The sequence below is a fragment of the Hypanus sabinus genome, chromosome 18 (assembly GCF_030144855.1).
Source record: "Hypanus sabinus isolate sHypSab1 chromosome 18, sHypSab1.hap1, whole genome shotgun sequence".
Taxonomy (NCBI): Eukaryota; Metazoa; Chordata; class Chondrichthyes; order Myliobatiformes; family Dasyatidae; genus Hypanus; species Hypanus sabinus.
Window position 1 is genome coordinate 37,016,592 of NC_082723.1, and position 15,510 is coordinate 37,032,101.

General features: G+C 37.0%; 1 protein-coding gene across 8 annotated transcripts in view; it reads left to right on the plus strand.

Moving 5' to 3' along the window:
* sptan1 (spectrin alpha, non-erythrocytic 1) overlaps positions 1–15,510 on the plus strand; it is a 122,876-nt gene that overhangs the window by 28,781 nt on the left and 78,585 nt on the right. For all 8 annotated transcript variants that reach the window (XM_059994127.1, XM_059994128.1, XM_059994126.1 and 5 more), the window contains 10 exons: positions 1,961–2,037; positions 2,820–2,982; positions 4,146–4,271; positions 5,987–6,127; positions 10,885–11,031; positions 11,831–11,964; positions 12,367–12,511; positions 12,916–13,070; positions 14,210–14,345; positions 15,164–15,265. In XM_059994127.1, the coding sequence (XP_059850110.1) occupies positions 1,964–2,037; positions 2,820–2,982; positions 4,146–4,271; positions 5,987–6,127; positions 10,885–11,031; positions 11,831–11,964; positions 12,367–12,511; positions 12,916–13,070; positions 14,210–14,345; positions 15,164–15,265 (1,323 nt within the window). In that variant the 5' untranslated portion in view covers positions 1,961–1,963. Of the gene's footprint in view, positions 1–1,960; positions 2,038–2,819; positions 2,983–4,145; positions 4,272–5,986; positions 6,128–10,884; positions 11,032–11,830; positions 11,965–12,366; positions 12,512–12,915; positions 13,071–14,209; positions 14,346–15,163; positions 15,266–15,510 lie in introns of those variants that run through there.

Consider the following 15,510-nt stretch of genomic DNA (forward strand, 5'->3'; position numbering starts at 1 on the left):
GTCACTCCACCATCACAAGACCATTACCTCAAGTCCAGTATAGCTTCAACACCTGTCACGTGACAAGTACACCACTGTCACGTGTCACGGGTACGTAACTCTGGAAAAAAAATTTGCGGTCTAGTTTGAGTATTTGTCAAGTAGCCTGATGGTTACACAGCATAGCAACAGGTCATTTATTCTTCCAATCCGTGTTGACCATAAAGCACCTGTTTACATCTATTTTTCCACTCGTCCCGTTTTATTCTTATTCATTTTATACCACCTGCAGATCTACCAGTAGCTTGTATGCTAAGGGCAATTTATGGGAAATCAATTAACCTATCACCCTGCAAGTCTTTGGGATGTGGGAGCAAACTGGAGCACCTGGGGGAAACCCACACAGTCACAAGTGAATATGTAAACTCCACATAAATGGCATGAGAGGTCAGCATTGAATTTGGGTCCCTAGTGCTTTGGGCTACTTACCAGCTGCACCATCAGTGGGGCAGATAAAGCAAAGCTTAAATCACAAGAAGAAAATGAAGACATATAATGTACATAAAATGCTGGAGGAACTCAGCAGGTCAGGCAGCATCTATGGAAATGAACAGATAGTCAAAATTCTGGGCTGACACCCTTCTTCAGGACTGGAAAAGAAGGAGGAACAAAAAGATGACAGAGGGGAAGGAAGATAGCAAGAAGGTGATATGTGAAGCCAATTGGGTGTGAAAGGTAAAGTATTGGAGAGAAAGGAATCTGATAGGAGAGAAGAGTGGGACCATAGGAGAAAGGGAAGGAAGAGGAGTACTGGGGGAGGTGAGGTGAGAAGAAGTAAGAGGTCAGAGTGAGAAATAGAAGAAGTGGGGGGGGGGGGAGAATTTTTTTTTATTTTACCAGAAGGAGAAATTGATATTCATGCCATTAAGTTGGAGGCTACCCAGATGTTGCTGCTCCGCCCTAAGGGTGGCCTCATTGTGGTACAAGATGAGGCTGTGGACTGATATGTCAGAGCAGGAATGAGAATTGGAATTAAAATGTTCAGCCACTGGGAAGCTCTGCTTTTGGCAAATGGAACAGAGGTTCTCGACGAAGCTGTCTGCTGTCTGCCAATTTATAACAGGTCTCACCAATGTAGAGGAGTCCATATTGGGAGCACCAGGTTCATCAATATAGAGGATGGCATGTACATCTTTCCAAAAATAAATATTCTAAAAGAATTTGAAAAATGTAGGAGCTTGAGGAACCAAATTCTGATAAGTGTGATCAGTCTAGATGGGTACTGGATTGCTGGGATAGACATCATGGAATGAAAGGCATGCTTCTGTGCTGCATAACTCTACAATTACTGTAGAGATAATTCAGCTGTGATTCTGTTTGCCAAGAAGCCTTGATAACTTTCAGTTGGTGGGTGTTTTCTATTACTCACTTGCTGCATGATTGTGGTGCTGATTGTGGGGAACATAGTTCTGTAGGTTGACTCATGTCCCAGCCCATCAGTGTCTCACTTGCTAAAGGAGATATTTGTGAAGTGCTACTAGCTGTTTCTGTCTTGAGTGTCTTCTGTCATGATTTTTTAGTTGGGTAAGGTCTTGAATGTTCAGGTTCTGAGTTTTAACGTGCTGAATTCCTCATTAGTCCAATCAATCATGAACATTAGTTGGCACTATTAGAAAATTGATACAGAAAAGGTCAAAATCCAACAGTGGTTCTTTACATATGTGATTAATAGCAATGTCTTGACATAAAGCTGCTCTTGATAATTCCATATAGCACAATTTATTGTAATTTGAAGATTTGTGCTGTGGTTCCACATGCTCAGTTAATGTTGTTGGCGAGTGGGGTAGGAGAGAGAAATACTTTAACTACAGGAAAGGAATTAAATATAGTTGAAGCGTGTATTGAACTTTGTTCATTTTATTGTCATATTTGGAAATTAATTTGTTTTAAAAATCAATTTGTAATCAATTCGTTTTAACAGAAAATGGATTCCACTGGAGTGAAAATTCTAGATTCGGCAGATGACATCCAAGAAAGACGTCAGCAGGTGCTAGACAGGTATGAGTTTTAATTACATTGGAAAAGTTGTAGTTTGTATCACATTGAAAAATTGTAGTAGTGGCAGCTTGTGTGTAGGTGGTCCAATGCAGGCATTTATCATCTGCACCAATTTTAAGGTCCAATCTAAAATAGCATTGTAGCGTCTTGTGAGAGATCTGGCCAAACCTGACCTGCCAGAGTTACCTGCAGTGACTTGCAACATTTCTGCTATTTGAATTACAGTATTCTTATGCTTTTATTAAGTTCAAATTGGATTAGGCTGGAGATTGTGGTGACATGTATGGGAAGTTTTGGCATACTGACTTTTGCATGAGAGATATTGTTGTGTAGACCACGTGAAATTAAATTCCCAGAAGAGTTTAAATTTTTCATAAAATCATGATGTCAGAATTGAATAATTTGACATGTAATTTCATTGATAAACCTCCCTGCAGTCTTGAAATAGGTTCCAGAGTATGCAATGTAGTTAGAAGGCCAGATGTGAACTTTAATGGCTGGATTATTTTTAAAATCTGCACTTTTGCCTAAGTATAGGCTCCACATTTACCAAAGTGGCTTAGCACTTCAACTGCCACTTGAAAGTTATCAGGTTAGATGCTTCTAACTGCTTTAATCAATAGGATATTCATTTCTAAAAGCAGTGCTTGGTGTGCCCGTTTTACTGGTTTTAATTTTGTTCATTTTGCTTGGACGTTTTGAAAGGTATGGCATTTAGCTTTATCTGACTGAGGAAAACACCAAGGGCACCAAATCTAGCAATTCTATTATTTGTGTGCTAGGTACCGGCGGTTCAAGGAACTTTCTCTTTTGAGAAGACAGAAGTTAGAAGATTCTTACAGTTTTCAGTGTTTCCGCCGTGATGCAGATGAATTGGAGAAGTGGATTCAGGAGAAGCTGCAAATTGCATCAGATGAAAGCTACAAGGATCCCAGCAATCTGCAGGTGTATCTTTGACCGTTTGTTTCTTTTAGCTTTGTGAAGGTATTGAGTTTTTCGTCTGTTTTGTTTTCATTCCTGTTTCAATTAACCTTTACTTTGTCAATTTAAGCTATTCTAGAATGAGATTACCAGCCAATTTAGCTTTGATTCTTTTATTTATGCAGTTTTTAATTTTCAAAGTTGTCATACATTATTTATGTACTTTTGATTTTTATCTGATTGCCATTTTAGGAATCACTGTGATACCTTCTGTTAGGATGAATACTCAAAACCTGTAAATTAGAAAAATCTAAAATAAATACTCAACACATCACAGAAGGGATTATTTAATATGGTGTCATACTCTGCACAGATATTGGAGGCTGAAGGACCTGTATATCCTTATGTTAGAGAGCATCTATGGAAAGATTAAAAGGATTAACATTTCAGGCAGAAGACTCTTATTACAACTAGGAAAGAGAGGAGAGAACAATCAATTTTAAGAGTAACATAAAATGCTGGAGGAGCTCGACAGATCAGGCATCGTGGATGGAGAGGAATAAACAGTCGGTGTTTTGGGCAGAGACCATTCATCAGAATGTTGTAGAGAGGATGGGGGTGAATGATAGATATAACATCAGAAGGGATGAAGCAAAGATTGCCATGAGAATAAGCTGTAGATAAAGACACAGTTGATTCATAAATGAGAGCAGTTAGAGAGGAAATGCAAAAGAATATAGAAGTTGCAAGATGTAGAGCTTTTGGAAATTCCTGGTTACATAGTTTTTCTTTTCATTTAATCCACCTTGGGGGGAATTTTATCCACATCATTGTCAATAGTGCATGCATGCATTGCAACAACTATTAGAGGCATTGTATACTCAAACATATACCTTTTTCATTTGCATTCTTTTAGTTAATTGAACATTCTATTGGGAGCTATTTCAGATGTGCTATTCCAGTAAATGCTGTGTTTGAGTATCTACTTCATGTAGCACTAAAATTAGCTACAATATCCCTCATTGGTGCTCATCCATCATATGTGATCTTTTTATTTACTCTTCCAAAAATGAAGCTTGACCTTACAGGCAAAATGCTGCTTGTGCCGTGGAATTGTTGCCAACCAAGAGTTGGTGTTATCACAAAAGAAGAAAAGAAAATTGCAATGTTTTGTTTTAATGTTGCAGGGTAAACTGCAGAAGCATCAGGCGTTTGAGGCTGAAGTGCAGGCTAATGCTGGTGCCATCATCAAACTTGATGAATTTGGTAATAAAATGATTGCGAATGAGCACTTTGCAACTGAAACCATTCGAGTAAGTAACTTTCCACTGGTGTGGTTTGACATTTAATTGTCCTGTAAATCAGAAATATAACTTCCATTGTTGATCTTTAGTCCTTCACGCCATACCGGACCTCACAACGACCTGTTGTAACCACAATACAGATTGGTACTCACATTGAAGTAGGTGCCCCTTGCTGTGTCGTGCAGTGTTTCTGTTTTGACTTTCCTCACTTGCAATCCAAGTGTAATTATGTTTTGACTTTCTTGGACTTTAAAAGAAATAAATAAATAAATAGATAGATAGATAAAGAAAACTTCTCAATTGAGCATCAATGTTTCTTGTAGATGGTTGGAACAATTCATAATAGTGTTGAGTTGCCTCATGCTGCCACTGTGCTCACTGTAAATTGAAGTTAGTGGGTACTGCACAGTTCTTATACTGTTTCCTTCAATGAATTTAATTAGCTAAGTGCCTCTCCTGCAGCATTGATGGTGGGAAAGCAGGTAATGGGATATTTTCTGACAGGAAGTGAAAGAGCCAAGCACTACTTTGGATAAACCTATCTGTGTTAGAGTGTTATTTATGGTAGTGATAGTTGTTTGGAAACAGCATGCATAAGGAATTTGTCTTGCATTTGAAGTGCTGTGAGATTTTTTTTGGTGACAGCCCATGTATCAGTTTCCTCTCAAACTGTTAGCATTGGTTTGAAATGGTTTACCTCAACTTTACAGAGAAAGATTATTCAGTCTCTGCTTGGGATCCACTTTAATCTGAAAATGGCTGCAAAGTGGAAACAGTTTTTCCTTCACTTGAACATTTTTTCATGTATTCCTGGTGGGAAAGCATAATACTGGGGGGGGGGGGGCTTTAAATAATGTACTGACATCTTACTTGTGCCAATAGAACAAATCTTTGCAAATACAAACTTTTTTGAACAGAGGCAGTGAGCACCTGTTCTTCTGATATATGGGATCCCTCACGACAGTCTTGTTTTTTGGCTGGATTTTACCCATCAACATGGCTAGGTGTAATGCTTCACTTTAAAAGTTAGAAATGACTAGTCGATTGTCATTTAAAGCATTGTGGTCAAAAAGAAGTACATTAATTTTATAAATAGGCAGCAATTTTCTCTTCTTATTTGAGAAGAAATTGTCATTGAATGTAATTCATCAGGTTTAGTCATTCTGTATCATGAACTTTATTTCTTGCTGGTAAGAGGGTCAATGCCTTAGTATCACATAGTTGGTCTTCCAGCCTGAGTATTTTGGCATTATTAGATAGAATCATCAGTTAAATGGTTTTCTACCATTTATTTTCCCAAAATTGTAGTAATACATGATAAAATTACTGTAAAAGCTGCTTGTTTGATAATTTTTTTGAATGCATGTTTGACTCATGAAAAAATTTAACTACAAAATCATAGTTTGAATTCTGTCCCGTCTTTGTAGAAAGCCTTTGATGACATAGCATCAACAGAGAGCAATCAGAGTGTACTTCCAAATTTTGCTTCACTGTTATGTGCTTCCTTTGAAAGAAAGTTGTTTTAATATAGCTTAATCAGTGCTTTTTAAGGTAACTTTTCATTATTTATTAACATTGAGGTAGATACAGTAATGTGCAGAACATTATCTGTTTGCTTCCATGTGTAGAATTGTGACATGATAGCTCTCAAAAACCTAACACTATCATGGTTTTATTCTGCTATTAAAATTGATTAGCTCTTTACATTTTATTTTTCTTTCAAGACCCGACTAGAGGAGCTTCATCAGCTATGGGCGCGCCTGCTGGAGAAAATGAGGGAGAAGGGGATTCGGCTTCTCCAGACGCAGAAGCTTGTGCAGTATCAGCGAGAATGTGATGATGTCATGGACTGGATCAATGATAAGGTTAGTTGATTATTTTTAATGATAAGAATTGAAGTTTGATTCATATATTAAACTTCCTGTCATGGTAGGGGAAAATATGTAGCGATTCATTCTTTCTCTCTTATTCATCTTCAGTTACCACCTGTTGTAAATGGCAGGAAGGTTAGTCAGGTCAGTCAAAGCTAACAGATCAATGCCCCAGCATCAGAATTTATAATGAAGACCTCTAGCATAAACATTGTGCATCTTATTGTTTACCTGCACTACACTTTCTCTGTTACCATAACACTATTCTGCATTTTTTGATTGAACTTGTATTACCTCAATCCACTATTATAATGAATTAATTTATATGAATGGTATGCAAAATAAATTTTTCACCATACTTTGTACATGCGGCAGTAATAAACTAGTTTACAAAATAATCTGTATACTTTTTTGTATTTCTATATTATCTTAGAAGTGTTCTAGTATTTCTTGGGAATCTAGAAAAAAACATAGACCAATGATTATAAGTACAAATCTCACACTTTCACATGGGTCTTTATATTGAAATGTTGGAAATCCTTTTAAATATTTAGTGACAAATGCAATTTTTAAAATCAAATTTGTATAATCTCTGGTTTTAAGGGATGTATATGAAATAGTTATTCCTTAATTTGTATTATTTTGAAGTATTGAGGTTATTTTTGACTTTTATTTTGGTTCAAATTGGCATAAAATAGTGTTATACTGTCAATGAGTGATTAGAAACAGAAATTAGAAGGAGCAGACAGTTCAACCCTTCAAATCTGCTGCACCATTTGCTATGATTACAATTGATAAAGAGTTCTGAGTCAGTTCACCTGTTTCTCAACCCCTCCCCCCCAGAGATTCTTGTTCTCTAAAGCCTTTGTCTTTGGACTCCTTGAGTATGAAAACTAATGTCTGTAAAAGTTTTTCCCCAGATCCCTTCTAAAACTTTTTTATGGGGAAGTCTTTTACTATTGGCCCAATTTGTGCACCTTATAATTTTGTGTATATCAGCCTTTTCTAGTCCAAGATAAAATATAGCCAATCCAATATCTTCTCATACCAGAAAAGCTCTATCCCAGGCAACATCCTGGTTAATCTCCTCTGCACCTTTTCCAGTGCACTCACCATGCTTACTATGTTATGGTGACCAGAGCAGTATGAAATGCTCCAGTTATGGCCTAATCAGTATTTTATAAAATGCATCATTATCTTCTTGGTCTTGTATTCTCTGCTTCATCTAGCGAAAGAAAGTATCCCACCTTTATCTACCTGTGCTATCACTTTCAGGGATTTTAGGACATACGGTGAAGTCCCGCTGTTCCTCAGTATTGTTAAAGGCCTTACCGTTAGAACCATAGAACATTACAGCACAGAAACAGGCCCTTTGGCCCTTCTTGGCTGTGCCAAATCATTTTTCTGCCTAGTCTCACTGACCTGCACCTGGACCTTATCCCTCCATACCCCTCTCCATGTACCTGTCCAAGTTTCTCTTAAATGTTAAAAGTGAGCACACATTTACCTCTTCATCTGGCAGCTCATTCCACACTCCCACCACTCTCTGTGTGAAGAAACCCTCCCTAATGTTCCCTTTAAACTTTTCCCCCTTCATTCTTAACACTAGCCTCAGTGGAAAAAGCCTGCTTGCATTCACTCTATCTGTACCTGTCATAATTTTATATACTTGATATCTTTTTTGTAATTTTTTTTATTGAAGTTCATCATCAAACAAATATTTCCATAAGATATATTTCATTATATACCTCTATCAAATCTCCCCTCATTCTTCTACGCTCCAGGGAATAAAGTCCTAACCTATTCAACCTTTCTCTGTAACCCAGTTTCTCAATTCCCGGCAACATCCTTGTAAACCTTCTCTGCTCTCTTTCAACCTTATTAATATCCTTCCTGTAATTAGGTGACCAAAACTGCTCACAATACTCCAAATTCGGCTTCACCAATGTCTTATACAACCTCACCATAACATTCCAACTCTTATACTCAATACTTTGACTTATAAAGGCCAATGTACCAAAAACTCTCCTTACAACCTTATCTACCTGTGGCGCCACTTTTAGAGAATTATGTATCTGTATTCCCAGATCCCTCTGTTCTACTGCACTCCTCAGTGTCCTACCATTTACCTTGTATGTTCTACCTTGGTTTGTCCTTCCAGAGTGCAATACCTCACACTTGTCTGCATTAAACTCCATCTGCCATTTTTCAGCCCATTTTTCCAGCTGGTCCAAGTCCTCTGCAAGCTTTGAAAACCTTCCTCACTGTCCACTATACCTCCAATCTTTGTATCATCAGCAAATTTGCTGATCCAATTTACCACATTATCATCCAGATCATTGATATAGATGACAAATAACAATGGACCCAGCACTGATCCCTGTTGCACACCACTAGTCACAGCCCTTCCCTCAGAGAAGCAATCCTCCATTGCCACTCTCTGGCTTCTCCCATTCAGCCAATGTCCAATCTAATTTACTACCTCAGCACATATACCTAGTGACTGATTCTTCCTAACTAACCTCTCATGTGGGACCTTGTCAAAGGCCTTACTGAAGTCCATGTAGAGAACATCGACTGCCTTCCCTTCATCTACTTTCCTGGTAACCTCCTTGAAAAACTTTTAATAGATTCATTGTTCATTGTGCATTTTGTACCCTGATTAGTCCTCCCAAAGTGCAACTCCTCATACTGTTAGGATTAAATTCCATTTGCCATTGCTTTTGTTATCCTACTGTCTGCCTGTTATTTGTGTTCTCCTTTGTGAAGGTAAAGTATTTATACAATTTCTGACCACAAGGTACTTACATTTGTCATTATTGGTGTTTTTCTCTTCACATAAAAGCTGTTATAATTGGGTCTTAAGTTTTCCCTAAGCCTGCTATTTCCTCTCTCTTAATTTTTTTCAGTGGCCCTCTATTTGATTTTTAAATTGATCCCAGACCTCTGGTTCATAGGTTTCTCAGAACAATTTGTATCTTGGATTTTCTGATTCACATCAGGAATAAACAATTGTTGTAATTAACCTGTGCACCTGCATTAGCCATTGTAGATCCACCACAGTCCCAGAAGTTAAGGTTTCTTGATCTGTCTTGGATAATTCTTGCTATATGCTATTGTAACTTGCTGTATTTAGCTTTGGGACCCTTGTATCAGAATCCATTACATCACTCTTCACCTTAGAAAAAATACTATCATATCGGAAGAGACAGGGAGGAGTAGTTTTTGACAACTTACCATCCATTGAACAAGATTAAAATGGTTATTTTCTTAGTCACTGAGAGCACATTGTACCATCTTCTCCATCTTAGAGTAATATGCCCAAACAAAAAACTACATGACACAATTACCAATGGAGATTAAACTCCTGTGCAAGTCAGTGGATGGAAGGCAGTTTATAGCATCAATGTTGGAAAGAGAATATTCACCAAATCATGACTATGCTAATGTTTTGACTAAGTAATCCAGCTAGCCAGTTCACCACTTCTGTTCCTGTGATACTGCAATTTTCTTCTCTTGAAATATTTGTTTAAATCACTAAGTTGTTTTGACATTTGTTGGTCCATCAACTATTTCACTCCTCCTTTTTGCCAACTCACTGAAGCAAGTTGATTAATTCTTTGTGTACTGGAATGTCATTTGACAGCCTTGGCTGTGGTCCTGTAGCAGTTGTTTCCTGGCATGTCTCCTTGGGCGGCATCTCAGGTGGGGCTTCCTTAGTGTCTTTTCTTCCCACAGGTGTATGGATGAGAGGGGCTTGGAGGGATATGGCCCAGGTGCAGGTCAATGGGACTAGGCAGAAAAATGGTTCGGCACAGCCAAGAAGGGCCAAGAGGCCTGTTTCTGTGCTGTAATGTTCTATGGTTCTATATCTGACATGCAAAATTCCATAGGGGAAGGGCCAAACATCTGATGTGCATTTTTGACCTGAGTCTGAAAATATCAGCAAATTAATTCCATTGTTAGCCCTGTAAATTGGCATGTGGTACATCTCATGCCATTCTTCATCTGTGCCCTTGTTCTGAGGGACAACATTGATATAATTAAGGAAATTATAGACCTGTACTTTGTGAGCACTTCTGCAAGTTGTAAAGGGAAAAATTGTTCATGATTTCACCGAACTGAAGGGGACTACTGAAGTGTGATGATAGTAGTATTTATTATTGTGATCTGTGGTATCTCAATAAATAGTGTTGCCATCTTTTTACAAGTCCAGAACATTCTATAAATAGAACTTTTTTCTATATTGTCTCTGATATGTGCTGGTTATTGTAGCCTTTGTTATCTTAATTCGTAATGGTTAAATTGTTTCAAGTATGATTCTTCTATTGGATTTCTTTTTACAAAAATGCATTGAAGAATTAGGGAAATTGACTTTTCGGTATTGGGATTATTGACTTGAGTTTAGAATTTAATATTCTTCTTTTATATACTAAATTATAGCATTCTGTACTTGAAAAGCAATGTCACTAGTGCCCTGGAGTTTCGTAAGTGTTGGTATTGGAATGAAAATCAAATCCTGATTGCTGCTGTGGATCTGTACAAAAGATAATCTGATGGACTGTCTGAATTGAAGCTGAGGCTAGACTCGCTTAGTAAGGATTAACAAAAACAGGCCTTGTTTCAAAACTGATTGAGCTTTCTCTTTTTGCGATATGTAATTTTCTTGATGTTTAAACAAAATATTGCTTTACATGTACTTAATTTTAAAGTGCAAAAGAATTATTTTAAGTCCTATTTCTCAATTTTAGGAGGCAATCGTGACATCTGAGGAAGTTGGCCAGGACTTGGAGCACGTGGAGGTGCTGCAGAAGAAATTTGAGGAATTCCAGACTGACCTTGCAGCTCATGAGGAACGTGTTAATGAAGTTAACCAACTAGCTGGAAAATTGGAGCAGGTCTGTGAAGACTTCCATTTAAGAATGTATTGCTTATTTATCTACACTTCTGCTAGGAAGCTAAATTTTCACTGTAACTTTGGATTAAAAGAGTAATTGTTCCTAAGCAAGGCTGTAGGCAATTTGCATTTTAGACTTGGCACAGCTCTGAGTACAGCATTGATGGTACTGGGGTTAACTTGTTCAGAACAATTTGTAAGTGAATTTATATGGACTGATGATATGGACAAGCACATCAATGCAGTTATTATTAATGGTATGATGGAGGGAAAATACCATCTGTTCTTTTCTGAATTGTAGCCAGATGGCTGCAAGTTAGAATATAACAATAGAGGGGACATAGAAAAACATTGAATTTCAGTTGGATAATTATGTGTAGAGATTACTATTCTACAATATCTTTTGTATTCTTCTAACAAACTCTTCAGGTCCTTGTCTGTGTTATGTTGATTGTTGTGCAACTGTAAACCCAATTTTACTGTTACATTTGTGTAACAATATGTTTAATATTTTTATAATCGTTCTTTTCTGTTTGCTCTAATAAATTTTCAAATTGATGGATATAATTATTTTTAATTTAGATCTAGTAAAATCGAAGTTTGTTTATCTACAGCTAACAGTTTATCTGAAAGTTATTCAACTTGCATGCAAGTCCCATATGGAAATTCTATCCCATTATGTTTTAGACTGTAACGTATATACAGAGCAATTAGTATTTTTTGTTTCCTTTGGTAGGTGATATAAATACTGTCAGTGAGGAAAGAGATCTGTTAAATATCATATTGTTATTTTTCTACAGGAGAATCATCCTGAGCTGGCACTTATCACCCGTCGCCAGGATGAAGTGAATACTGCTTGGCAGCGACTCAAGGGCCTGGTACTACAAAGACAAGGAAAACTTTTTGGAGCTGCAGAAGTACAACGTTTCAATAGGTGGGTCAATTGATTTGATCTAGTATGAAAATAAAAGCCTGCTGAATGGTGAGAAGCATTTCCCAAATTCCAGTCTTTTTCATTTTCTTTGAGGAAGCTTTATATTGTAACATGCATCTGCAGAAAAGTAATTTCTTCCCTTTTTGAAAAATTAGAAGTCTCGTGAGTAAAATTTCCCCATGTCTACATGTCTATTTTTCAAATAGTACACTAAACTAACAAGAACTCTCAAGTACTTTTATGCTTTTGCATCATATTTAAAACAGTTTGCATTGTAATATATTTTAAAGCACTTTTGGTAACATTCTGTCTGAATGTAGAATGAAATAAAAGAAAGTAGTTGGTGCATTTGTTAGTCTTGAATTTTCAACTCCTGAATAAATATTTATTATAAAATCATAGAGATGTGGATGAAACAATTAGTTGGATTAAAGAAAAGGAGCAGCTAATGGCTTCAGATGATTTTGGACGTGACCTGGCTAGTGTGCAAACACTTCTTCGTAAACATGAAGGCTTGGAGAGAGATCTTGCAGCTCTGGAGGATAAGGTAATACCAGAAAGCTGATAACTATATTTGTGCACTTTTAATGTGTCTTACTAGTTTCTACGTGCTCATTAAGGACTATTAGCACCTTCAGAAATTATGATGTTTAAACTTTTAAAGAAATTCAAGTGTGTAATGGTAGTTTCAGCTATTGAAAAGAACTCAACTTGTTTATATAGGCGCCCTATGACCTATAGTAATACCATTTATTCCTTCCTGCTACTATTAGAGTAAGAGTATAAATGCAAAAATCTTCCCATTTGGTAACAGTAATTCCTAAATTCATAAGGGCATTTAGAGATCAGCCATGTAGCTTATTAACTATTATTTGATGACATATAATTTTATTTCTCAAACATGAAATGTAGTAGGATATTTATTTCAACTTTTTGCTGTTTTATACACAGGTGAAGGCACTCACTTCTGAGGCAGATCGTCTGCAACAGTCACACCCACAGAATGCAGCTCAGATCCAGGTCAAACAGGAAGAACTCATTCAAAACTGGGAGCGAATCCGCACCTTGGCAGCAGAAAGGCATACAAGGCTGGATGACTCATACAGGTGAAAGCAGTAGTGAATAGACAGCATACTAGGTTTCACCAGGGCTGTAGAAGAAAGTTAAATGAGAATTTACATAAAATTTTGATGGTTTTGCAATTCTAATATGAGGGTATCCAGAACCAGAAGGCAGAGCCTCAAAACTGAGGGGTGACCTTTCAGAACAGAAGTAAGGAGGATTTTTTTTAGCCAAAGAGTGGTGAATCTATGGAATGTTCTGACACAGACTGAGGTGGAGACCATGTCCTTGGGTATATACAAAGTAGAAGTTGATAGATTCCCAATTGATCGGGGGATTAAGCAATATGGTGAGAGGGCAGGTGTATGGGTTTGAATCGGATCCAGGATCAGCTATGAAGGAATGGCGAAGCAGACTCGATGGGCTGTATGGCCTAATTCTGCTCCTATGTCTTATGGTCTAATATGGAACATATCTTGCAAATGTTTTATTTGTAATAACCATAAATAATGCTTCTGATTTCAAAATCTAAGTTTCATATTGTCTTGGCAAAGTGATATATTAACATAAAATAAATTTGTGAGTGGATTTCTCACATAAGTTGATTAATATAGCTGCACTAGGTCTAGTGCATCTGCTGACATCTACTTATCTCCTAAACTTAATTATTCAAAAATGCTCCAAACAGTTTCCCATCATCTGCCATTTGGTCTTAATCACGTTCAAAACTTTGCTGCTTTTATCAAAGGCCACACAATCTGCTGAGTTATTAGTCTCTTTTATCTGGTTTTGTTTTTGTTTTCTCCCTCTTCCTCAAATCTTGTCCTAACTTATTCTTGCCTTATCTTCTTGAGCTCTACAATTCTGGTCTCCTGTGTATTCCCATTCTTATTGTCAGCAGTTTCCTAAACTCTGGAAACTTCCATGAATTCCTTCCTTCTGACTATTTAAAAAATCTTTCCTGTTTGCATTGGGCTTTGTTTTCATTTCCTCCCTTGCTAACCTTAGGGTCATTTCTTTGAATGGGAGTTAACATTTTGAACCAAGTACAATAATCATAAAACTTGAATAGGTACAGTGCTTGATTGGTTAAATTATCTGTGTTTGTAGTACATTCTGCAACCTTTGGAAAATTGTTTATCAAAGTGACCAAAGTTTAAGACAATATTTTATATTTTTCTAGACTGCAACGTTTCCTAGCTGATTTCCGTGACCTGACAAGCTGGGTAACTGAAATGAAGGCTCTCATTAGTGCTGATGAATTGGCTAATGATGTGGCTGGAGCTGAGGCATTACTTGATAGACATCAGGAACATAAGGTGATTCTAATTGTCCAATGCCATTTTGTATACATAGGCTTACATGTTAAGAGATGAGAAAGGTCATCTAAATATCTGGTTAAAATGCAATGCAGAACTCAGAACAGAAGTTATGAATTATTGCAAGGATGGTTATATAATAGTGTCATACTAATGACCTTGTCCACTAATTTTATATTGTCTAACATAATGTAAGCGTCAATGTACTACTTTCTGATTCTTGTATATTTTCTAGCTTTTCCTGAGTGTGCCATCGATCTGAGTTTAATCGTCATTCAAACATACACATATACACAGCTAAATGAAACTGTGTTCCTCCAGGGCCAAGGTGCAAAACACAGTACATACAGTGACACACAACACACAGCACATATAGTTGTGATAGCACATACAGTCACAAAATAATATTAGCACAAGTCTCTGAGTGGCATGGCCTAAAGGTTGACAGTGCATGGAATGTTGTCCTGGAGCCATGTTTCTGTATGGTTTTGGCAGAGTGGTTACAATGCCTGATTGATTTTAATGGTCATAATACTTGTTCATTCAAGTGTAAAACACTCAGATGGGAATTTCTCTCGCCTTATATGGCTATTAAGTTTGGAGATGAATAGGTTGTTTTCAACTTTGCAATTTCTAGATCAATTTAGGTTTTTATTTATTGGAACTTGCATTCACAGAGTGCAGATGTAGAAATTCTGCGTAAATAATAACAATATTGCTAGGAAAAATAAATAGAAGCAAATTTTAAGAGTTTTCAATAGCATTTTAATGACCTGAGCAGAAAAGAAATTTACATATCTGGACATGGTGTTTTTAAGGGTGAAATTGATGCTCATGAAGACAGTTTCAAGACCACTGACGAAGCAGGACAGGCCCTCCTTGCTGGTGGGCACTACGCATCTGATGAAGTCCGAGAGAAGGTACTATATCCTGATCGACACACCTAATATTTCCTGCTTTTAGTATTGGTAACAAAGCAGTTTCAAGGATGGGAACATTTTTTTTTATATATGTGAAGCTGATTAAGAAATTGCAATGCTTATCCTTTTTGGAATTATTTGAATTTTACTGAACATTCCTTGTTAGCTGGTTTAATTATTGGTAACACACACAAAATGCTGGTGGAACGCAGCAAGCCAGGCAGCATCTATAGGAAGGAGTACAC